General features: G+C 36.6%; 1 protein-coding gene across 1 annotated transcript in view; it reads left to right on the top strand.

The window, feature by feature from the left end:
• The window catches only part of PEX7 (peroxisomal biogenesis factor 7), an 89,821-nt gene extending 68,364 nt beyond the window's left edge, over positions 1-21,457 (top strand). The window contains exon 10 of the mRNA XM_082731084.1: positions 20,975-21,457. Within this exon, the coding sequence (XP_082587210.1) occupies positions 20,975-21,043 (69 nt within the window). The 3' untranslated portion in view covers positions 21,044-21,457. The remainder of the gene's footprint in view (positions 1-20,974) is intronic.
• The last annotated feature ends 495 nt before the right edge of the window (positions 21,458-21,952 follow it).

The raw sequence follows: 21,952 nt of genomic DNA, 5'->3' as shown, positions 1-21,952 counted from the left end.
AGTCCACTTTGCTTTATGTAACTTTTGCTATGTATTATAGGTCATACAAACGAAATATTAAAGAGTTTTTTTAGTTAATGCATCTCTTTTTATTACTGTATTTTTAATCCTTGGAGAGTATTATTATGGAGTTATCTATTTTCCTGTTTCTCTTATTGCTCTTTGACATTCATTGATCTCTCTTTTATTTGGTCACATTTATTGAGTATCTACCACAGCTGTATAGGACGGGTAATTCTAGTGTAGTGTGATTAATGCTAAAACAGAAGGGAGCAAAGGATGCTGTAGGAAATATGTGTTCATTCATATTTGTCAGCTGCCTGCTGAAGGCTAGGCATTGTTCTAGGCATTAAGAATAAACCAGTGAGCAAAGCTGACTTGGTTCCTGCTGTCATGGAGCTTACATATATGGGAGAAATCAAATAATAAATGAAAATTTGATTTCATATAGTAATAAATGCTATTCAGAATTGGGGCAATTTGATTGAGAATGATGGGGTACTTTTGCTTAAATGGTCTGGGGAAGACTCTAAGAAAAGGGAAATGGGAGCTGATAGTTGAATAATGAAGCCAGTCATCCAAAAATCTAAGGAAAGAGTGTTTTTCACAGAGGAAACAACAGTCATGTCCTTGAGATGGTAAAGGGTTTGTTATGATTAAGGGATAGAAAGAAGGTCAGTGTGGCTGGAGTCTACTGAATGAGTGGGAAAGTGATAGGAACTAGACAGAGGCCAAATTGTGGAGGGACATGTAGACCATACTGTGTTTGATTTTCGTTGTAATTGTCAGTGGAGATTGAAAAGCAGAAGAATGATTGACATTGATTTGTGGATTTTCTTTATTGAGGTATAGTTGACATTTCAGGTATATTACATAATGATTTGACATTTGCATATATTGTAAAATAATCACCACAATAAACCTAGTTAACATCTCTCATCACAGAAAATTATAAAAAAAAATGTTTTTCTTGTGATGAGGACTTTTAAGATCTCTCATAGAAACTTTCAAATATATAATACAGCATTATTAACTATAGTCACCATGCTGTACCATCTTAGTTCCTAGGACTTATTTATTTTATAACTGGAAGTTAGTGCCTTTGACCCCTTTCATCTGTTTCTCCCACTCCTTACCCTTCGCCTCTGGATAACCACCAGTCTGTTCTCTATATGAGCTTGGTTGCTTTGTTTTTTGGTTTTGGGATCTTTTAAGATTCCATATGTGAGTGAAATCATATATTTCTTTCTCTGATTTCTCTTAACATAATGACTCGAAGGTCCATCCATACTATCACAAATGGCAAGATTTCATCTTTTTTATAGCTTAATTTCATGTATGTATTTATATGTGTATATATACATACACCTACCATATTTTCTTTATCCATTCATTCACTGATGGACACTTAGTTGTGGCTATTGTAAATAATGGTGCAGTGAACATAGGGGTAGATATATCTTTTGAAATTAGTTTTTTCATTTTCTTTGGATACATATCAAGGAGTAAAATTGCTGGATTATATGGTAGTCCTATTTTTAATTTTTTAAGGAGCCTCCATACTGTTTTCTATAGCAGCTACACCAATGTACATTCCCACCAGTAGTTTACAAGAGTTCCCTTTCTCTATATAATTGCCAACACTTATTATTTCTTGTCTTTTTGATGATTGCCATTCTAACAGGTGTGGGGTGATATCTAATTGTGGTTTTGATTTGCATTTCCCTGATGATTAGCAATGTTGAGCATTTTTCATGTTGGCCATCTGTATTTCTTCTTCAGAAGAATGTCTGTTCAAAGCTTCTTCCTACTTTTTAATTGGATTGTGTGTGTTTTTGCTAATGAGTTGTATAAATTCATTATGTATTTTGGATGTTAGCCCCCTATCATATATGATTGGCACAAATTTTCTCCCATTCAGTCTTTTCATTTTGTTGATTATTACTTTACTGTATGGAAGCTTTTTAGTTTCATGCAGTTGCCCTTGTCTTTGGTTTTGGAGTCAGATCCAAAAACTTGCTGCCAAGATTCATGTCAAGGAGCTTACCACCTGTGTTTTCTTCTTGGAGTATTATCGTTTCAAATCTTATATTCAGGTCTTTAATCCATGCTGAGTTAATTTTTATTTATGGGATAAGATAGTGATCCAGTTTCATTCTTTTATATGTGGCTGCCCAGTGATCTGTGCTTTTAAAAGATCATTCTGGGGGCACCTGGGTGGCTCATTTAAGCATCCAACTTTTGATCTCAGCACAGGTCTTGATCTCAGTGTTGTAAGTTGAAGCCCTGCATTGGGCTCCATGATGGACATGGAACCTACTTTAAAAAAAAAAAAAAATCATTCTGTCTGTTGAGGCAGAATAGAGGACAGGTAAGATTGAAAGCTGGGAGGGCAACTTAGAGTCTCTTGAAGTAATCCAGGCAAAAGATAATGGTGACTTAAAGGATGCCTGGGTGGCTCAGTTGGTTAAGTATCTTTCTATGGCTCACATCATGATCTCAGGGTCCTGGGTTTGAGCTCCGCATTGGGCTCCCTGCTCAGCCAGGAGCCTGCTTCTCCCTCTCCCTCTGCCAGTCCCTCTGCTTGTGCTCTCTTTCTCTCAAATAAATAAATAAAATATTTTTTAAAAAGATAATGGTGACTTAAAATCTAACAAATGTTGAGATGGAAAGATTCATGATATATTAGATTGAACCATATAAAATTACTAGAAATTCCACATGGTTTGCTTTGGAGATAGTGAGTAGGATTTGCTGATGGGTTAGAAATGGGCTATGACAGAAACAGAAAAATCAATGAGTACTCCTAAGATTTGGACCTAGGAAACCAGATGAGCAATGGTTTAATTTACTGAGATAGGGAAGAGGAGATAATTTGGGATAGGGAACAATCAAGAGTTATGTTGGAGAGGTCTCCTGTTAAGCATTCAAATGGAGATGCTAGGTAAACATATTTACGCCTATCCACCTCAGGCAAGAGTTTAGGGTAACAGATACAAATTTGGGAGTTTTGGCATAAAAAAGATCTTAAAATTTGGGGGCAGATTAAAATTATCTAGAGAGGATTTTAGTGAGGAAGAGGCACAGAAGAAACTCTAGAAGTCTGAAAGAAGAGAATCCAGCAAAGTGGGTTGAGAAGGAATGGTCAGGGAGGTAAAAGAAGAACTACTGAAGTATATATAGTATCTTTGAAGTTCAAAGAAGAAAGTGGTCCAAGAAAGGAGACATTCCCATGTATTGCTGATGGAAATGTAAAATATTGCAATCACTTTGGAACAGTTTGACAGTTTCTTAAAAAGTTAAAGTAAATTTACCCTACATCTGAGCAATTACACTTGTAGATATCTAACCAAAAGAAGTGAAAATATAGATTGACACAAAGACTTGCACATGAATGTTCATTGCCAGAAAGTGAAAGCAATCCAAATGTCAATCAACTGCTGAATAGATAACAAAATGTGGTGTAGCAATACAATGGAATACTGTTCAGAATAAAAAGGAACAGTTTGATACATGCTACAACATGGATGAATGTCCAGTGCATTATGCTAATGAAAGACACTAGATGCAAAGACTGTGTAATGTATAATTTCATTTATATAAAGTATCCAGAAAAAGGCAAGTTTATAGAGATAGAAAGGAGATTAGTGGTTATCTGGAGTAGGGGATGAGGATGGGGATTATTTGCAGATTGATCTTTTGGGAGTGATAGAAATGTTCTAAAACTGGATTATGGGGGTAGGTGAACAACCCTGTGAAGATTCTTAAAAATCACTGAATTTTACACTTAAAATGGGTGAATTTTATGGTATTTAAATTACATCTCAGTGAAGATGTTTTTTACATAAAGGAATGGACATTCTAATTTCCCTAAAATGTAAGAAGGTGAAAAAGCATTATTCCCACTGTAAAAATAAGAGAAAGTCAGATAAACTACAAAATCAGACTTTCTGCAAACCCATTAGAAAGCTGAGATAGTAGGGCAAACATGGAGCCCCCGATCCAAGGGGGACAGAGGCCCCTTTCCAAGGAGAGATGGGATGCCAGCTCCGTTTTTTTTTTTTTTTAATTTTTTTCAGAGTCTGGCAGAGCACAGGCAGAAGACACAGCTGCCATACACATGGGATCAAGTAGAAAAGGTGGACATGTGTGAATACATGAGGGATTTCATCTGGGAGATAGAAATATAAGAAAGAGTCAAATGAAAATAGTAATTTTTTAAAAGTACAGTGTCAGAGATGCAGTCCTTCAATATGCCCATCAGAGGACTCATCAGTGAAGTTAGAGATAGGTCACTAGAAACTACTCAAGCTGAACAAATAGGAGAAAACAAGAATGAGGGAAATATAGGAGAACAGAGCATGTAGCATCTGTGGAATAGTATCAGGTGTTCTTAACATATATGTAATTGGAGTCCTGAAGAAGAGAGTGTAAATAGGGAAGATGAAATATTTAAAAGAGAATTTTCCAAAAATAATGAATGTCAAATCACAGGTTTGAGAATCCTAGAGAAGCCTAATAAACAGGATTTAAACAAAAAACTGACACATCAAGACCCATATTCAGACTGGAAACCAAAGATTAAAAAGAAAATGTTGAAGGCAGATAGAAAAAAGAAACACCACCCAGAAGCATCTAGATAAAAATTATAGAAGATTTCTTATCAGAAACTATGCAAGCCACAGAACAGAGGAATATCTTTTTAAAGTACTAAATGAAGAATATAAAGTGGAACTTTTTGAATATAAAGAGGAAATAAAAGGGGCTTCTTCATGGCTCAGTTGCTAAAGCGTCTGCTCTTGGCTCAGGTCATGATCCCAGGGTCCTGGGATCCAGCCCCCTGTCAGGCTCCCTGCTCAGTGGGGAGTCTGCTTCTCCCTCTTCCTCTGCACTTCCCATTGCTTATGCTCTCTCTCACATGCTTTGCTCTCTTTCTCACAAATACATAAATAAAATCATTTTAAAAAGAGGAAATAAGTAAACTTCAGACAAGTAAAAGCTGAGAGCATATCTGTGCTACAAGAAATGTCAGAAGAAATACACGCAGACCAAAATGAAAAGAAAGAGGCAGACTGAGGGAGGAAGGGAAGAAGGTAAGATGAAGGAAAGAAGAAAGAAAAAGGAAGGGAAGGGAGGAAGGAAAGAAAAAAATAATAAAATAATTGGAAATAGCAAAAATGAAGTAAATATACAAGACACTTTTTAACTTAATTTTTTCATTCTGAAAATTTTTGCCTAAAGCAAAAATAGTATTGTATGCAATAGTATTGTATACATGTATGTATGTACATTGTATGCACACATGTATATGCATACAATGTACATACATGCATACAATACTATTGCATGCAATACTGATACATGTATGTATATTGTATGCATATACATGCATGTATGTATACACATATATGTATACATATATACAATATACATGCATGCATTCAATACTATTGCATACAATACTAATACATGTATGTATGTATATTGTATGCAATGTATACTATTGCTTACAGTATATTGTGGAGTTATATCATAGTATATACAAAAGCAAAATGTATGACAATAATAAAATGTATATCATAGTATATACAAAAGCATATATACAAAAACTATATACATAGTATATCATAGTATATACAAAAGCAAAATCTATGACAATACATTTTGAGAGCAATAATAAAATGAGGGGAAAATTGGAAGTACACTATTATGAAGTTACTACTACATGTGAAGTGATACAGTATTTGAAGGTAGTTTGTGATAAATTCAAGGTGTTTTTTGTAAACTCTATGTTAACATTTAAGAAGTTTTAGAAAGAGAGCTATAACTATTAAGTCAATCATGAAGATAATTATAAAAAATAACTACCTCAACATAATAAAACCCATCTAGAAAAACCTATATAGCCAACATCATCATCAGTGGTGAAAAACTGAAAGCTTTTCCTCTAAGATCATGAATAAGACAAGGTGCTTGCTTCCACCATTTCCATTAAACATAATATTGGAAGTTTTAGAGCAGTCATTCAAAAGAAATGAAAAGCACCTAAATTGGAAAAGAAGAAGTAAAGTTAATCTCTCTTTGCCAGGACATGATCTTATATGTGGGAAGCCTTTAAATAAAACTATTTCAACAATTATATTAAATATAAATGGTCTAGGAGTGCCTGGATAGCTCAGTCGGTAGAGCATGTGACTGGGTATTAGGGTCGTGAATTCAAGCCCCATGTTGGGTGTAGAGCTTGATGAAGGAGAGAGAAGAGAAAGAAAAGAAAAAAGAAATGAAAGGGAAAAGAAAGGAAAAATGTAAATGGTCTGAACCTTCAAATTAGAAGACAGAGTAAATGTGGTAGATATGTGAAAGACTTTAAAAAAAAAACTCACTTTAAAAAATCTGGACTAAAATATCCAGATTTTATAACCTGTTGGATTTGGGATTCAAAGAAAAGGCTTTTCTTTCTTTTTTTCTTTTTCTCTTAAAGATTTCATTTGTCAGAGAGAAGGAGTGTGCCTGCAAGTGATCAGAAGCTGTGGGGGTGGCAGGCAGAGCAGGCAGTGGGAGAAGCAGGCTCCCTGCTGAATAAGGAGCCAGAGGCAGGACTTGGTCGCAAGACCCTGGGATTATGACCTGAACTGAAGGCAGCTACTCAACCAACTGAGCCACCCAGGCACCATCAAAGAAGAGGCTTTTCTAACTCCTAAGATCTAGGTTCTTGTTACTTTCCACATAATATTTTCAGTTGCAATTTTGTCTGTTCTTCTCCCTATAAATTTATCTTTAAAAATTTCTTCTTCTTTTTTCCTTTTTTTAAAGTTTTTTATTTATTTGAAAGAGAGAGAGTGAGAGAGCACAAGTAAGGAGGAGGGGCAGACGGCAAGGGAGAAGCAGAACCCCCCCACTAAGCAGGGACCCTAGTGTGGGGCTTGATCCCAGGAACCTGGGATGATGATGACCTGAGCTCAAGGCAGACACTTAACCAACTGAACCCCCAGACACCCCCATTTTTAATTAAACAAGGATGATGACCTCAACCACTCTCTTTGCATATCTGCAATGATGAACACATTTTAACACAAACATTTGTATTGTTTGTAGTATTTATGTTTTTGCCAAGTAGCATTAAACTCTTTGGAAGGGAGATACAAGAGATCAAGTTTTTGATGCATGTCCCTATTTTTCTCTCACTTACTTAATCTCTGTTATCTATTCTGAACAAACTCTTCTACAACTTAATGGCTTAAACATCAGCTTTCTTTGCCTTCCATTCTGTGAGTTAGCAATTTGTGCTGGGCTCAGCCAAGCAGTTCTGTTGGTCTCCCCTGGGGTCTTTCATGTGACGCCGGTCATCTAGTGACTTAACTAGAGCTGAGTGGTCTAAGAAGGCCTCACTCACGTGTCCAGGGTGCATTGCTGGTTGTCGTCTTGAGTCATGTGTCTCCAGGTGGGCCCAGGCTCCTTTACTTAGCGGCTATAGGTTTCCAATAGGGCAAGAGTAAAAGCTGCCCTGGATCTCCAGTACTAGACTTAGAAATTCACGCAGCAGTCCATCTGTTGCAAAGTAAGTCATGAGGCCAACTCAGATTCAAAGAGTAAGAAAAATAGACTCCACTTTTTGATGGGAGTAGCTGCAAAGAATTTGTAACCATTTAAAATTTATCACATTAACCTTTTGTTGGTGTAGTCGGTAGTTTAAGTTATTTTTGACATATTTATTTTTTCGTTTCACAATATGTGGTTAAGTTTGCTGATTACATTTTGATTTCACCCTTTGTCCATATTTTATTCTCTTAGAAAGTATCTTCCTCTCACCTTTGAGAAAGTACCTTTCCATCTGTTTTCAAAAACTTGTTGTCTCTTGTGATCTTAACAGCTGTTGGACTTTGCTGGTGTTACTTTAGGTCTTTGTGTCTTAATATATCCTCTATCTTAAAAGAGATTTATCTGAGTTCTTATATTTATAATTCCTTTTTTCTTTTTAGCTTCTTCTTTCTTAGAGATCTGAAAAATGAGATCCAAAAGCATTCTTATGCCTCCTTTCTTCTTGACAGACGTAAGATCTTGTCTTTAAAGGTTTAAAACTTGACAAATAAGTATCTAGGGTCATTCTTTGAGGATAATTGCTGAGAAATGCTCTATCCCCTCTCTTGTTAACCAGACTGAAGTTACCTTTCAGTTCAGAAAATATTTCTTTGATTTTTCTTCCCTCTGATCATGATTTGTACAGCCCTGGCATTTTCTCTTTTCTCTCTTGTTCTTATTATTTCTAAATCAGATACCATTTTCCTGTTTTTAGGCGTATGATTCTGGACCTGTAATATACCCATTTGTATAATTGGGATTTTCTGTAAAATATATTTTTAGAATTCCTGACTTTGTGTTCTGCGGTATCAACTCTACTCTACTCCTTTGAATGCTCACTGATATTTAATTTAGTATTTATAATCTGGATATAGGTTTACATATTGTTCCACATGTCTTTTGGGATACAGTTATTTCTCTTTTAAACTCTTTTAAAGTAGTCTAGTACATTTTGAAATAGAATCTCTGTGTGTTTAATAAAGTTGCTCTTTTTTCTCATGATGAAATTGGGAAATTACATTCAGAAGAAAGAGAAAAGATTACCCATGGTCCTGCCACTTCAGAAAGAATCTCTGTTATACCACATTAATATGTTTCTTTTCAGTCCTTTTTTTTAAAAAAAATTTTATTTGAAGTGTAACATCCTTGTTGGAAAATACACATTTTTAAAGTGAGCAGCTAAATAAGTTATCAAGAAATGACCACACCTGAGTAACCACCGTTCAGGTTAAGGTATAGAAGAACCCTACCAAATCCCAGAAAGCTCTCTCATGCATCTTTCCACATCTTGCCCCCTAACCTTCCTAAAAGTAACTATTCTTCCAGTAGTTTCCCATATATATGCATATTTTTCATAGTTGTGGTTGTATTACATATGTAAATCTATCTTCTGGGACTCCTAAAATTCTTGGTAAATATAATCTTTAATGTGTGAATATCCTAGACTATCCATGATAGGAACACATATGCACTATGAAAATTTTTTTAAATAGGGCAAAAAAAATTTTGTGTATTTTCATTTTGTTTCAATGGAAGATGCTTAGATTTGGCTTTGATTTAAACCAGTTCCACAGATGTGTTTTTAAAAGTATCTTTGACTTTGTTGACATTTTAGTAGAAAAAAATGTTGACAATATATATGTGATTGAAACATTATGCTACACACCTAAAACTAATGTAATGTTATATGTTAGTTAATCTCAATTAAAAAAATAAATTTAAAAAGAAAATTCTTTTTTAAAGACTTTATTTATTTATTTGACAGAGAGAGATCACAAGTAGGCAGAGAGGCAGGTTGGGTGGGGGGGAGAAGCAGGCTCCCTGCTGAGCAAGGAGCCTCGTTCGGGGCTCCATCCCAGGACCCTGGGATCATGACCTAAGCCAAAGGCAGAGGCTTAACCCACTGAGCCACCCAGGTGCCCCAAAAGGAAATTTTTTTTTTTTTTTTAAAGATTTTATTTATTTATTTGACAGAGAGAGATCACAAGTAGGCAGAGAGGCAGGCAGAGAGAAAGAGAGGAGGAAGCAGGCTTCCTGCTGAGCAGAGAGCCCGATGCGGGACTCGATCCCAGGACCCTGAGATCATGACCTGAGCCGAAGGCAGCGGCTTAACCCACTGAGCCACCCAGGCGCCCCCCAAAAGGAAATTTTTAAAAATTAGGCATCATTTAAAAATTCAGCTCGTGTTTTGATTCAAATCTCTGTTCCCACAGTCTTAGATACCAGCTTTATGGGTTGACAGTGGAGAAAAATATTTTGTAGTATGAAATTGGAAAATTCAATTTTAAAAGAAGACAGCATTATTATTAGTTAAGATAACTAAATCCTTTTCACCTTTTACATGAGGTGGTATTTTCTGCATCTGTCACGGACTAGCTTTAGAGCTGAAAAGAACATGTGCCAGAAGCATCCAGTGTCCTCAGACATTGGTCTCTGTTGTTTCCTTGTCAATGCTTTTAGAATTGTGTGATTTTTAGCTGAAAATTATATAACAAGGGCCTGTTTTTCCCCAGCTACGCCCAGATTGGTAGGACCTTGGTGCGTCCCTAAGGCAGATGTATTAACCTATTTCCTGCTGTGCTTCATGGACAACTCTTGCAGTGAGAGCTTCCAGAATTACTGACTTCTTAGTCTTTGCTGCCTCAGCTTCCAATCCTGAATCACCCACTTTCTTATTGTCATTACTTCTTAGAAACCAAGCAAAAGTGCTGAGCTGGCACACTACAAATTAATTTTTCACAAAAATTTCATCTGGGCTCTTGGTCCTACTCAACTTATGTTTGAATTCATTTTGATTTTCTAGCCCATTCTTCATACCAACTTTTCTCATCCTCCCACAATATCATTAACACTCTGGAAATGTAACCTCTTTCGCTACTTCATTGTGAAAATAGATAAAAATGAATATTTTCTTCCATCTCTGTCACCTTACAATATTTATGTTCTATCTGTGTTTCTCCCTTTTCTAGTGGGTTCCTGATTTTCTCACTGGCTTCCTCATCTAGGTCTTTGCTTCCTCATATGTACACTGTGCTTTAGATGTTCAGCAAGTTCTGTTCTCTATTTTCAAAACTCACTTGACCTCATTGTCATATCTCCCTACCAGCAAACTTGGCTTTTCTTCCACTATTAGACACTAAGAATTAGGTTTACCTCTTGTTTTTACTCTCTCAGAATCAACATTCTCTTTTTACACCCTTGTATCTGTCTCCCTTTCATCATTCAGTTGAAGTCAAGACCAGAAAGTCACCAGAAAACTCCTGAAAACCAAATTAGCCTTTTCCCAGACTTCCTTCTTCTTTAACTATAGAATTCAGATTTGTTCTGGAAAAACCTTCTCATTTTATTGCTTTAATGTTAACTATACTAACCTCATCTTCTTTACCACTTTAACAATGTCTTCATCTCCAAGTTTCTTCCTTACCATCCATACAGAAGTAGACATCCTTTAATATCCAGTTCATTTAATTATATGCTAGTAATCCTTGTCCCATTTATCCAGTTGCATTTACTGTGTGGTTGCAGTAGATGTCTTATTTTTCCTCCTGTATTCCTAACTGCTCAATTGATTGTATGATGGACCAGACCTGAGGAGTCATCCTAGTTTGCTTGTCTCCTAAATTCAAATGGGCATCAAGTTTATAAATGTCTCCTCACCAGTATCTCTGAAGTCTGGACCATTGCCTGCTAGTTCCTCTGCCTTAGATAAACATTTATTAGCATCTCGGCCATGGTTGCTGCAGTAGTCTCCTAACTGGTCTCTAAACCCTCTTCATGATTCCACTCATTCTCAGCGCTGCTTCTGGGGAGAGCTTTCCACAATACAAATCTAATTTTGTTAGTCCTTGACCTGAAATCTATCAGTAGCTTCATTTAAGGTAGGAACAAGATGAGAATTACCATCTTTACTAGGATAATCAACATGTTCTAAAAGGCATAGCCAATTAGTAATAGAAGAAAATAAAATGATACATAAATATCTTTAAAAGGTAGAAATACTGACAAAGGTATTCATATCAACTCCATATAATTGTCAGTGTTATAAACCAGAAAATCAACTTTAAACCTATTAAAAATAATGAGTTCAATAAGATCAGTAAAAATAAATGTGCAAGAATGAATACCATGTAGATGCCAGTAATCAGGTTAGAAAATAAAACAGGAACAATTATATTTGCATGGCAACAACTGTGTAAGTATTTTTGTGTGATACAGAGGAAAAATAATTTTTAATATGCAGAATTCTAGATAAAGAAATTATGTGTCTTTAATAAGAGACTTTTAAAATTTTTTAAAATTATTTTTATTAACATATAATGTATTATTAGCCCCAGGGGTACGGGTCTATGAATTGTTAGGCTTACATGCTTCACCGCACTCACCATACCACATACCCTCATACCACATACCAATGTCCATAAGCCAACCACCCTCTCTCTAACCCCCTTCCCCCAGCAACCCTCAGTTTGCTTTGTGAAATTAAGAGTCTCCTATGGTTTGTCTCCCTCCCGATCCCATCTTGTTTAATTTTTCCTTTCCTTACCCCTTAAACCCCCCACGTTGCCTCTCAAATTCTTCATATCAGGGAGATCATATGATAATTGTCTTTCTCTGATTGACTTATTTCACTCAGCATCATGCCCTCTAGTTCCATCCACATCATCGCAAATGGCAAGATTTCATTTCTTTTGATGGCTGCATAGTATTCCATTGTATATATATACCACTTCTTCTTTATCCATTCATGTGTTGATGGACATCTATGTTCTTTCCATAGTTTGGCTGTTGTGGACATTGCTGCTATAAACATTCGGGTGCACATGCCCCATTGGATTACTACATTTGTATCTTTAAGATACATACCCAGTAGTGCGATTGCTGGGTCAAAGGGTAGCTCTATTTTCAACTTTTTGAGGAACCTCCATGCTGTTTTCCAGAGTGGTTGCACCAGCTTGCATTCTCACCAACGGTGTAGGAGGGTTTCCGTTTCTCCACATCCTTGCCAGCATCTGTCATTTCCTGACTTGTTAATTTTAGCCATTCTGACTGGTGTGAGGTGGTATTTCATTGTGGTTTTGATTTGTATTTCAATAAGAGACTTTTAAAAAATTAATTTATTTGAGAGAGAATAAGCAGAAGGGGCAGAAGGAGGAGAGAATCCCAAGTAGACTCCCTGTTGAGCAGGGAGCCAGAGGTGGGACGTCATCCCAGGACCCCAAGATCACAACCTGAGCCAAAATCAAGAATCAGATGCTTAACTGACTGAGCCACCCAGGTGCTCTGAGTCTGAATTTTTAATGTTGCTTTTAAGATTCACTATAATCTGTATTGCTATTTAGTTTTATTTCCCAGCATCCCATGTAATCCCTCTGTTATATACCAATTATATTTTGTTGTTTGTCATCTGCATGTGTTTGCCACTATTTCCTTCACTCTTCCCCCCTTCTCCCTGGACAAAGTATTTCTGCCTTTCAGAGTCCAGTACAAGTTCTTCTCTTCCTTCTCTCCATTTATTTTTTGCTTCAGTAAATATTTGAGTGCCAGCTCTGTGCCAGGATATAGAAAGTAGATTAATGTAAACTACCTGATAGATATGTACTCAATAAATATTGAATGAATGAATGAATGAATGAATGAAAAGGATGTTTAGTATATCAGTCAACTCTTTCCTTACTTTTACTCAAAACTCCATAATCATTAACACAATAAGCCATGTTCTTTATAGTCACTTCCTCCTGGAAGTTGGTCGAATAGGTAAAACCTGCTCTTGTGTTAGCCCGTAATTTAATACACTGCAACATAATAACTGGGCTGCCTTTTCCAAATCTAGAGTTGACCGTTAGGAATTTCTTTCATTCTCTCGTCATCCTTCTGCCTGTTCCTCTTGTTCACTTTTACTAAAAAGGCCATATGTCATGCAGATAATTACAGTAAATTGAACAAATTTTCCAAGGGCAAAAACAATTGTCACCAAAATTGAGAGTGATAATAAATTTCTATTCCATTTTTCCAGAAACCTTCATTATATTTTTTAAAGCATTGACATAGCGAGAAATTCATATTTCTAATTAGTGTGCTTTTTCTTAAAACAGGAATGTTTGTTTCGCTACTAAAAGTGAAAATGAAATAACTAAAAATCGAACTTAAATGGAATTTTATCCTATTAGTTGTTGTTCACTACCTAGAAGATAGAAGATTTCAAAAATAGTAACAAGATTCTGTCAAGATTTATAAGTAAAGAAACGTAACATTTTGACAAACCATTTTTCCTATGATGTTGGTAACTTTAATTCTGAGTTTTAATGAAAAGATTTACATTTTGATGTGAGATGAAAGGAAATTCAGAGAGCACAGGAATGATGTACTACAGCGGAAGCGTGCAGGTTATGGAATACACCTTCCACTTGAATATCCTTGGGCAGAAGAAGTAGAGCCTGGAGAGTCCTGCTCTGTGGTATCCACGTGCACAGTCACAGTCAGGGGAGAGGGTCAAACAAGGTAGGCCTTGGCAGCCAGCCCTCAAGAAACCCTAGATGGGAGTTAGGCACGAGTCAGAGAAAAAGCCTGTCTCCAAAGATTAAGGGTTTCACCTGAGGAGTTATAGTGCAATTTAGTTGTTTTAAAGCTAGAACTTTTAGGTCTTTGTTTATTCTTATTCTTATTTATTTGTTTATTCTTATTCTTATTTTTTCTATTGCTTAAAGCACTTTGCTTCTCTCCAGTGTCTGTCCCCCGCCCCTGCCCACCCCACCAAGCAATAGCAACACCAAATGCTGTCTGGCCGAGGCATCCTTCTCCTTTAAGCCACAGGTTAGATGATATCCACTTTCCTCACATTTGGTTATGGTGACCCCCTACTTCTTTGGACCTTATAATTCTTCTGTCTTTGTCCATATTTCTCTGCATTGTGGCTGTCTATTTATCCATCTCTTTGCTGGACTCTAGATCTGTGGGGTCAGACACCAGCACCATCTTGTTTACTGTGGTGTCCTCCTCATGCTTCTGACAGAAGACATACTCGATAAATATTTGTTAAATAAATGGATGAATATAAATATGCAATATATATATGAATTGTGTTTTAGATAGCTTTGTAGTGCAGAGGAATGTTGGACTAAGAGCTTCTGGGATAGAAAAGAAGCCTCCCTGTGAAATTTCTTTAAATAACATTCATGATGCTCAATAATTGCATATATTCCGCATTCCCGTACAACTTGTTGCCCTCACCTAGATCTCTGACTCACACCTGACCAGGTGCTCCTTACCATGGGTGAGACCCTACTCCAGAAATTCTTTGGAGGAGGAAAACCATTACTCATATCTGGATTCACTCACTCACTCATTCATTAATTCAACAGTATTTACTAAAGGTTTACTATACAAAACATGAGAATACAGGTTTAACCAAGATGTGTAATTGCTGAAAATCCTATTCAGGTTTAATTACACAAAAATGTTTACATCCATATGTGTGTGTTGTTAGAGAACAGAAAGCATATTACCCAGTATGCTCTCATTTTCTCCCTAGTTACCATAAAGCCCAGAGCCTGATTTATTCTCTAAGTGTTGTGATGAGCTCAGCTCTGATGCCTGAAAGCTTTTGCTCCATTTGTTCCCTTTAAAACAGATATTTTCCCCTGAATCTGTATTTATTTGGCCCTGTGCATTAATCTATAAACCACTTAAGCCCATTTAGAACTCAGCAGGGTGCAAATATCAAATAAAAAAATAAATCAACTATTGGTTTTAACCATAGCTTACACAGCTTACATGATTAATAAAATTTTCTTATGTATTTTATGTAGAAATTTTGGCTACTGCCTCACATAGAACAGGATCAGGAAGCTACACAAGCTTTGGGGGCAGGAATGCTTCAGGGAGGGCTGCTGTTGTTCTCTGGAGATGGTTCAGTCATGTTGTTGTTTTTTTTTTTCTTGAGTCCTCCCCTCAACTCACTATCTTCTACCATACATCGGCACATCAGATTTGAAACTTTTCTTTCAAATAAATGTGAAACTATGGCACAAGATGTTTTCCATTATATTAATTGCAAATGAAACTCTTTTTTCTCCTCAAGAAAGGAAGAGAATTCTCCCTCAAGAATATTTGACTCCTACTATATTTTGAGATGTATTTTGAGATGTTTATTTTAAAAACAGCCATAGGAAGAATGACTTTTTATCTCTTGTAAAACCACTCTTTTAGCACTGAATGATTTTTATAATAGAAGCATATTATATATTTCTTTTATAACCAGGGATGTGCTAGGAAAAACTTGATCTCTTCTGATGAACTGGTAAACTGATTGTGATATTTGCATTTCTTACATTATTGTTTGCCTTTTTTTTTTTTTTTTACCTTTGCTGCCAGGAGATGTAGAGCTCAATTTCATGCCCAATTTTAACAATTATTTTTTGCTTTTTTTCCTAGTATAATTATCTACCCATTCTCTCCATTTCGTGTTTGTTCTTTTAAATGAAATGGCTTTTCTGTTACTGTGTCATCTCCTGTGAGAAAGCAAGGGTTATTTTGTTCCACAGAAGTACTGATTTCCCTGTTGAAGCAAATAAGCTATATCCTTGGATGGAGCCATGTTAAAGGATGATTTTCAAAATTGCGATCATGACTCTCACATAAGTGTGTCATGAACATAAATGAACATAAATCCAGGATTTATGGAACTCATGAAAGATTTTGCAACTAGTTCTGAGGAACCAAAGAAAAGACAGAAACAGACAATCCCTGAAGGCTGAAATGAACTTACCTCATAGGGGCAGAACTGGGCAATAGCCACAGGGCAATAAAATGTAATATTTGAAATGTTTTCTGGGGGACAAGGAGAAGCATTAGTTGCATCTCAACAGGATGACATTCGTTTGCAACTTTAATGGGTGAGAATCATTTGATTACTATCAGTTTTCTATAACTTACAGAGTTGTAAAATAATCTGGTCAAAGACAGGGAAAGGCATAGACCCCCACATAATGAGGTAACCCTGTGGGGCCCTAGGACAGTGCCAGCATTTCACTGATACAACACCTACCAGTCTTTTTGCTGATGGCAGTCTCAGTTTTTCCTGACAACAAGGTCATGGGCAAAGAAGTGAGTCCCTGTGTAGGATACTGAAACTGAGAAAGAGGATCTTCCATAGATGAGAAAGGAGACACTCTATTATCTCTTCTTCTCGATCCCGAGCCTGGCCTTGAAGGAGTCTTCGTAGCTAGGAGTGTATTCCTGCAGATGGGACAGAAAGATCGCTTTGTTGTGAAGAAGTAGGAGAGGAGCTAGGAAAGATTCCTCGCTTTGTTTGACCACAGCTGAAGAATGAGTCTGTCTCATCCTTTAAAGGAGATTGTTTATTTTCATGTCATTCACTGTGCTTCTCTTTCAGTATTTTTGTTGACGTTTATTTTTGAAGTCTTTTTTTTTTCTTTTTTTTTTTAATGTCTTTCAGACTGGCCTCAGATGGGTAGTAGGGGACATTAAGATAGAGCCTTATGTTTACTGTCAGCCACAGAATTAAGTGGGAAGCAGAGCCTGCAGAGGCCATGGAGCCCTGCCCACACTGCCAGGGACCACACCACCATCTTTCCTTACCAGGAAGTCCACTGTGCCTATCTTGGAGAGTCTGGCCCCTCTCTGTTAGTTTAGTAGAGCACTTTACTTCTTACCTTATTATTAATATTTTTTTTATCATAAGCTTTTTTAAACTTGTGGCACTAGCCAGAGTTTAGTTAATGAGTTAATGAAAAAATACTATTTACATTAATTTGAATCAACTATTCATAATTACATATCATTGCAGTTTGAGGTCTTCTTGGTTTTACCAATTAATTCATAGATTTTGAACAGTTGTTGATTCATTGGCCTTGATACTTGTTAGTTATTTAAGTTCTGAGTAAATAAGTCCTGAGTAAATAACACATGGAAAGGTCTAGCACTTGAAAAAAATATACACAGATGAGACAGGGGTAAATTAATATAATCTTTGTGTCCCATGATATAAACACTTCCAATGGCAGGATTAGGCAGATAATGAATGTCACTTTGCCTTTTATGAGGTACTTTTTTCTGGTGGACAGACTCAACAGATTCTGGTTCTGGCTGCAGCTCTGCTACTTCAGTATAAATTTGAGAAACCGTTTTTCTCTGTAGTCTTAGTCTGCAAAATACATTCTTTGAGCTAATATTTATTGAGTCCTTAGATGTTATAGCAAGACAGGGTCCGTGCCTTCAAGGAGCCGAAGACATACATGTCAATAAGTAAGTACAGCCGAATAGCCTAGGTGCTGTGAATGAGTTCATAGAGGGAGTAATGCTTAGCCCAGTTCTTTAGAGAGAGAGGTATCCTCTCCAGGCAGAACAAGGCGAGGGGGATAGAGGCAGGGAGGGAGAAGAGAGGTGACTCGGGAGGGATCGGTGAAAGGACAAGAGCACAGAGGCATGAACGAGAGGCAGGGATTGAGTGTGTGAGCCTGGTGTAGTAAGAAACAAAGAAGTAGGTAGCAATCAGATCTTGAAGAGCCTGGTGTTTAACGCTTACGTCTCTACTGCTCTCTCAGTGTGGATTGTGATCTAAAATACTGTTAGTGAGTGATAAGGAGTTAATGTGTTCAGATCAATATGAGTGGTTCTTGTACACGGTGACAGCCCGGTAATTTGACTGTGCACTAAGACTATGAATTCCTTTGTGAAACTCTGAGCCTTTATAACCATTACAGGTGGGAAATAGAGTGCAAATAACTTCAGTCAAAATCTCTCTCATGCCACTTCATCCTTCATGTCACTGTCTACATTTTTGGATTTTTTTTTTATTATGAAAAATTTCACACATATTAGAAGTTAATAGAATAGGATAATGAACTTCTTCCCTTACCCAGCTTCAACAATGATCAACATCCTTGTTTTATTTATCCCTCTACTCATGTCCCACCTCCGTTCAGTTATTATCATTAGTGTCTTTATTATTCTTACTAGATTTGGGTATCAGTTATATAAATCCAAATGTACAAGTCTTAGATCTGTGTTTTGACAGACAGGTACACTGTGCAATCTACACCCATCACAATATAGAACATTTGCCTCTTCCTCCAAACTTCTCTTCTATCTCTGTCCAGCCTCCCCCAGTCCCACCTCAACCTCCAGCTGAAGAAACAAGACAAAACTTTTCCATTTGTTTGTTTGTTTGTTTTAATCTTAGATTAAGTTTCGACTGTTTTCAAACATATACGGTGGAAGTGCCTGTAAGTTACTCTTGTTTTTGGCTTCTTTCACCAATGTAATGTCTGTGAGAGTCATCCCCATTGTTGAGCATATTGATAGCACCCTCTGCGTGTTGCTCTGTAACACTCCGCTGCGGGAATTTATTACAGTTTGTTACCTGCTCTTGTCCAGAGAGATTTTGGTTGTTTCCGGGTTGTGCTACGGTGAATGACGTTGCTGTGAGCATTCTTGCTATGCATTGTTACATAAAGCCATTTTCATTTGTCTAGGATAAACCTCTAGAAGTGGAATTACTGAGTTTAAAGATAGGTATATGGTTAACTTCGTAGAAACAGCCAGTTTCCCAAAGTGGTTGTAGCAGCCACGTGTGCAAGTGACAGCTGCTTGGCAGCTGACATTTGATGCTGTCTGTCCTTGATTTTAGCCCTTCTTCTGAGTCTGTGGCCATATTGTATTATGGTTTTTATTTGTATTTCCCTGGTGCCTAATGATGTTGAACATTTTATTTTTTTATCTACTTATTGGTCATATATCTTTTTCTGTCTGTTAGTAAAGGCTTTTGCCTGTTTTTAATTTCATTGTCTTTTCATTATTGAGTTACAGTTCTTTATATTTTATTCTGGATACACGTTATCAGATGTATTGGTTTTGGGAGCATTTCTTCCCATTCTGTCTCTTACCTATTTATTTTCTTCATGGTGTCTTTTTTTTTTTTTTTTTTTTTTGATGAGCAAAAGTTTTATTTTCAATTGCACCTAGCAAATTTTTGTGGGTAATGCTTTCTGTGTCCTGTCTAAAAAATCTTCACCTATCTTCAGATTGAGAATATATTCTGTGCTTTCTTCTCAAAGCTTTATACCTTTAGCTTTTAGATTTAGGTTCATGGCTCGTCCGCCTGAAATTACTTTTTGTTTCTGGTGTGAAGTTGGGGCTGAGGATCATTTTTTTTCCCCATATAGATATCCATTTTTAGCACTATTAGTTGTAAAGACCTTCTTTTCCCTGTTGAATTGTTTTGGTACATTGGATGAAAAGTGTGGGGTCTATTCCTGAACTCTGTTCTGTTCCGTGATCTACTTGTATATCCTTATACCAACATTGCACTGTTTTGGTTACTACAATTTTATGGTTAGTCTTGAATCAGGTAGTAAGTATAAGTACATTTTTGCTGTTCATTTTCAAGATTCTTTAGCTATTCTAGGTCCTGGGCATTTCCACATAAACTTTAAAAGCCACCTTGTCCATTTTTATTAAAAAGCCTGCTGAGATAATGAATTATTTATAAATTTTGAGGGGAGAATTAAATTTGGAACATTATTGAACCTTTGAACATATTTCCTCATTTATTTAGGCCTCTTCAATTTCTCTGAGCAGTGTTTTTGGTTTTAGTGTGGCTGTTTTGCATGTCTTTTATTAAATGTGTTACTAAGTACTTTGTTATTTAATACAATTGATTTTATTTTTTTAAGATTTTATTTATTTATTTGATGGGGGTGGGGGAAGGGAGGAGAGCATAGGTAGAGGGAGTGGGAGAGGAAGAAGCAGAGTTGATCCCAGGACTCTGGGATCATGACCTGAGCTGAAGGCAGACCCTTAACTAACTGAGCCACCCATGTGCCCCTACAATTGATTTTATATATTAATCTTAGTCTCTGAGACATTGCTATACTCACAAACCTTTTAACACCCAGTTCCTGAGCACCATGGCCTTTCCTCCTTTCATGTTTTTACGACTTTTAGACTTGAATGTCTTTATCACCCATGTCTGCCCCTAAAGAGGGCCAGGGTGAATACCATAGCTTTTCTAAAGACTTCTGAACCATTCTGTGAAGGCAGGCGCTGTACTTTATCTCCTTTCTGTCCCCACTATATCTAACATGGTGCCTCGGTTCCCAGTTTTTTTCATTTATCCCGAGACATATAGGGATGATGTACTTCTGGGGTGAGATGCGACTGTGGTGAGCTAATGGTGAGGCAGGAAATCCTTACAGGCAATTTCCATCAATTGGAAACAATCCCTGAAGTGTATCCTTAAGAGGGAAAGTACACCTTCTTCCTATTTAAAATAATGTTTACCACTGTGTGATCTGCTTCCACTCTCAATGACTTCAGCTTTTGCTGCCAACCTTGAATGTTTGTAAATTATGCTTCTTACTTCCTTTTTGTTTTCTAGGTGGCTGATTGTGCTTGGGATGAAACAATAAAGATATATGATCCTGTTTGCCTTACTATGCCTGCTTGAGATGGACTCCCCCAGTCAGAAGCAAAGGAGACTCAGGCTGAAGGCTACTTAACAGGAAATAAATTAACTATTGATAATATAGATATTATGCTTTTATGAGCTATTCAGATTTCAAATTTTAAAAATTTACCCTGGGATCATTTTGAGGCAGCTGATAAAGACTTTGGTTCACAATTTAAGCCTGGTACATAAGCCATATTTCTTAAAATCCTAAAGAATAATTGATGTTCTAGTACCTCTTGTAGTGTCAATTGAAATGTGATCTCTGTATTGTGAAATGGATTAAAATATGGGAGAGCTCTAGATTATATTGATAGTGATATATTTCATTTTTAATTTGTCATTTTTGATGTAAAATATAATCACTGCTGTTGGTAAAAATTAAAATAAACTATATCTCTTGATTACTTATGATTTTATGACATCCTAGCAATATTGCTTTTTCTAATATAGTTTATATATATATGAATACAATACTATTTATAATATAGAGGTTTCTGTGATTCAGTAAGAGTGCTGTAATATAGATTTGATTTATTCAGCAGTATTTACTGAGCATCTGCTATGTTCTGAATGAGATTATCTTAAGGACTGATAGCATGTTTTCAGAACATGGAATGCAGGGTGCCTGGGTGGCTCAGTGGGTTAAGCCTCTGCCTTCAGCTCAGGTCTTGATCTTAGGGTCCTGAGATGGAGCCCTGCATCGGGCTCTCTGCTCGGCAGGGAGCCTGCTTCCCCCTCTGTCTCTGCCTGCCTCTCTGTCTATTAATGATCTCTGTCTGTTAAATAAACAACAACAACAAAAAAAAAGAACATGGAATGCTGTGAGTTAAAAGCTTCCATGTTTTTTACATTTATTCATATCTTTTTAGATGTTACAACCTCACCCTATATTTCTCTCTTCCTACT

The sequence above is a fragment of the Mustela nivalis genome (genome assembly GCF_964662115.1).
Source record: "Mustela nivalis genome assembly, chromosome: 5".
Classification (NCBI taxonomy): domain Eukaryota; kingdom Metazoa; phylum Chordata; class Mammalia; order Carnivora; family Mustelidae; genus Mustela; species Mustela nivalis.
Note: the sequence above shows the minus strand (reverse complement) of the source record. Positions and strands in the feature narration are given on the sequence as shown.